The 4246-nt window shown below is 44.6% G+C and overlaps 1 protein-coding gene across 1 annotated transcript; it reads right to left on the bottom strand.

Moving 5' to 3' along the window:
* Positions 1 to 413: 413 nt before the first annotated feature.
* On the bottom strand, positions 414 to 3201 carry LOC149552603 (uncharacterized). The gene is made up of 2 exons (XM_089788198.1): positions 1088 to 3201; positions 414 to 1000 (listed from the first exon to the last, which is right to left on the bottom strand). Exons 1-2 carry the CDS (start codon positions 3113 to 3115, stop codon positions 581 to 583), a joined length of 2448 nt encoding a protein of 815 aa, XP_089644324.1. The 5' UTR covers positions 3116 to 3201; the 3' UTR covers positions 414 to 580.
* Between the last annotated feature and the right edge of the window lie 1045 nt (positions 3202 to 4246).

Below are 4246 nucleotides of genomic sequence, written 5' to 3'. Positions count from 1 at the left end.
AAGATGACGAAAAAAAATTAAATATTTTTATGATTGTTACAATATATTTATATTTTGAGGGGCCTGAAGTTAGGACACACGACTCCTCGGTCCTCTCCCCTTAGGTAGAAGAGTTTAGAAATAATAACTCTTCCGCGATAAACAAAGTCTCCCGGCCAGGTGAGCAGAAATTTCAAGCTTATCAATGCCCACGTTTAAAACATTCGGATTGATGGAAATTCTGCCAGCTCGAACTAAATTTACACAACAGAAAGATTACGACAACTCTGACAAAGTTTAATAGTTTTAACAAAATGCAAAGAGTTATCATCGTACGTCTGCAAAATAACTGGAAAGTCTATTCTGAACACGACACGATGAGCAGGTCTGAAGGAACAAAACAGCCTAAGATTGGCGAGGAGAAATCTTAAATATTCCGTATAAGGGAATCAAATAAAATGGTCAATGTAAAAGTACATTAATTCCAATCCATTATAACGGCAAGAGGGTGCCGTACCGGATTGGAAATACTCTTGCTGAAAGTTAATTACCATACATATTTATGTACACAGTCGAAGAGAAATGCTGTACATGATTTGAATTAGGAAGAAAGCAAAGAGAGAGCAGTATTTACAAGGGAATGAATGCTGATGTGGTGTCGGGTGAGACCAATGCCCCCCGATAACCTGCTGTAGCTCTCCAACTCCGACGTCGTTTCCTCCACACGCACGAAAGCCTCCTCCAATTCGAGCCTTTCCGTCGCAAAACAGCCTTTCTCCTTCTCCACCATACAAATCACAACCTCAATGCAGAATCTTCTTATATAGGGAACCTTGATCGACGGGCGAGGATGCCTTCGCAGCACGTCTGTCAATCGAATCACAAACGTTCTCCGATTTATCCCCGCCTCGTTAAATACATTATCAATGCTCGACTTGCTGAACAACTTTAAGATTTGAGCGGCTAGTCCTATGGCGGCCTCCTCAAGTTCACCTTCTTCTTCCATCACAAGCTTTAGGACCTGAACGAAAGAGGAAAAACTGTGCATGAGCACTACAATAACTTATTTAAGTAAATAACATAAAAACTAATTAAACGTGAATTTTACCTCTGTTGCCGCATTGGTTATTTCCTTGAGCTCGTGGCAGTCTGTTTGATCGCAAAAGGCGCACAAGTTATGAAGGATTCTTGCCGCATGAACTCCCTGAAGAGGATCGCTCAGCGCACCAATCAAATCTCTGATCACATTCCCATTTTGTCTTTGATGCCGCGTTAATTTGAGTTTTACCATCGCCTCGCAGTTGTGAGTGTTGTGTAGTGTGAGCAATGTGAGGGCTTCTCCCGCCTTGCTCACCAGTTGCCTCGTCTCGTCATCCTCATTTGTGTAAATCCTCTCCATGAAAAACACAGAGAAAAGATTACTCAAAACTCCACCAGTGCTTCCGATGCTCTCCCTGCCTTCCTCTTCGAGAGCAAGGCTGGTGAGCGTCTCAATGGCCAGGATTTGGAGCCGCAAACGGTCGGAGCCCTCGTAGAGAAGAAACTCTCTGAGATTGCTAATCGTGAAAACATTTTTCAATATCTCTTTTCTCAACAAATTCCCTGACTCACCCTTACACGCCGCCAGCATTTTCAGCAACCGCAGGGAGAGCCTCAAAGTCTTGATCCGGGCTTTGGACAAATTGGCAGCAACATGTAGGTCCGTAAACCGTATGATTTTGGGAAGCAGGGCTTCGGTGCTTCCAATCTTTGCACAGTTACCGTGGTCCGTCGCCAGATTTTTCAGGATGCGGAGGCCGAGAAGACTAAACCCCGAGTAATCGTAGTTTCGGAGCTCATTCGACCGTGTGGAATCATAGAGCAACGAAGCAACGGATTCCACGGCCCCGGGAATCTGCGCCACACGAAGCGAATTGCGGTTCTTTTTAACAAAACTACAAACAATCTCCGCCACGGCCTTTCGGACCTCCTGTTCGTGCCGGTTCTTCCAGTTGAGCATCTCCAGGAGACGCTCCACCACGTCCTGCATTATCCCCACCGACCGCAACGTGTCTTCGGAGAAACGAGAGTCGTGAACGAGGGCAGAGAGCACCCGGGCACCGCTCAGCTGCCCGTTGTCGGTGGCGGACTTGAGCAGTTCCACGCTGAAGCAGAGCATATCCATCTTCAGAGCGTCGAAAACGCTCCCGTTGATGCACCGTGAGTACGTATCGTAGAAGAACCGCTGAAGCGTGGGGACATCTGTGTCCTCCAATCCGAACTCGTCCTTCACACGGACAAGCAGTTTCCGCAGCTGGATTTCCCACTGCCAGTAGGCCTTCTCCACCAAGAACAGAAAAGCCTCCGCGACAGCCAAGCCGTAGAACACATTCAAAGCGGGCCTCCGATTCTCTTTCTCGCCGTTAACCTCAACGTGACCGTACTGCTGCCCCGCTAATCTCCACACAGACAGGGCAATACAAGTAGACGCCGACAACAGCTGCGCCCAGAAGAGAAGCCGGCTTACATTCTGAGAAAACGCGAACTGCACAAACGGGTTATCCGGACCAGGCAAGTTGCCTCTTTTCAATATTTGACGACCGCGGGCGCGCCCCCATTCAGATCTTCCCTTCTGCAAGGCGACATTGCGGGCCGAGAATAATTTGTCCCGAACAGAATCGAAAAAGGAACGGCCGGCGTTGAGGATTCTGAAACTGGCCCGTTTGGCGTCCTCCTTGAATTCGGCCATGGTCAACGTGGTCTCGTGCTGCCATTCGAGCTCGCGGCTGCGGCTGAAGATGCGGGTGCCTTCAATTACGAGTATAATCGTCACCAGCCAGAAATCCTCCCTTTCTAATTTGATCGCGAAGCCGCCGAGGAGGACAACGGTTGCCCACACGAAGGCCAGGGTTCCGAGCCCACTCGCGGCCTTCTCAAGAAGGGCCAGTCTGATGGCAAACACCATTATTTTCTTTTCCGGTGCTGCTGCTTTGATTCCCGATGCCTGCGTCTGCAACCCCGTCGAACGGACTTCCGAGTTCATAAAGCTACCGCTCGCCGGGGAATCTCTTATTTCGATCACTTCACCTTGCGATCCCATCGGAAAATCTAACCGTACGCTGCTCTCCGCCTTATCATTATCAGAGTTCTTCCGCATCGATTCCCACCACAAAATGTTTGTCTTGCCTGTCTTAACAATATCTCTGCGTTTCTGTCTGCTCTCCGTTGCTTTCCCTTTTTTATACCATTGTTCAGAGACATTTCAGAGCTCGTTCTCTAGATCTACGTCACCTCCTCGATTGCTTGCACGTTATCATACCGGTTTTTTTTTTGACATTCTTGTTAATCAAGCTACGCTCTCTGCCTCGGTCGAGAAATTGTCGTCGTCAGTAGTAAGACCATTTCTTGGGAATTTCCCAAACACGGACGAGTTCTTAAATTATGAAGAGCTCCACCGACTGACTCGCCTTCAAGTTTCGTTCGATCAACCGGGACGCCACTTTTATCCTTTAATTCGGTTTCTTATTATTGTTATTCTTATTGAAATAGAGAATTTTTGTACTTATATTGTGTGTTTTGTAAGGCATGAATATAACTTACTGATTTATTGAGCCTCAACATGCCATTTAAAAAACAAAAAAAACAAATTGTTTTGCAAATGGTGCAACCTGTACAGCTCGGCGTTCAAAGTTTAGAACAAGTAAACGTCTATCGTTCTACAAAACATACACTCCACCGCATGAAATGGATAATGACGCATATACTTCATCACAATTAAAGTACAGAGAGGACAACGACATTTTCTGTGAATTCTCTCTGATTTCCACAGGAAGAATCCGCATTATATCACGTGACAATAATTCGCACAAAAGTAACAAATTTGATGTGCTATATATATTTTACAGTAGGAGTCTTTTAACAACTTGGCACAATCACATATGTTATGCTTTTGAAAACGGAATGAATATTTGGTACGAAAGAAACGATGGAGAGCATGGATCTTGGCGTCGGCTTCGGATGTCATATATGACTCCCATAGTCGCCTCTAGTCAATCACTATGTATTGTTATAGAAATTAACGCAGTCTGGATTCAATATATTATTTTGTTTATTTAAATAAATGTATTATTCTTTTTCTTTTCTTAAGTATATATATAGTAAAATTATAAATAAAATAAAATAATATGCTAATAATTTGTCTAAGAATTAATATCATTTCGATTCAACATATTGTTTAATTCTATTTATTGTTTTATTTTATGTAATTTTTCAAAGTGAATTTATTTAA

The sequence above is a fragment of the Cupressus sempervirens genome, chromosome 6 (genome assembly GCF_028749045.1).
Source record: "Cupressus sempervirens isolate cs-2001-9-10 chromosome 6, ASM2874904v1, whole genome shotgun sequence".
NCBI lineage: Eukaryota > Viridiplantae > Streptophyta > Pinopsida > Cupressales > Cupressaceae > Cupressus > Cupressus sempervirens.
Note: the sequence above shows the minus strand (reverse complement) of the source record. Positions and strands in the feature narration are given on the sequence as shown.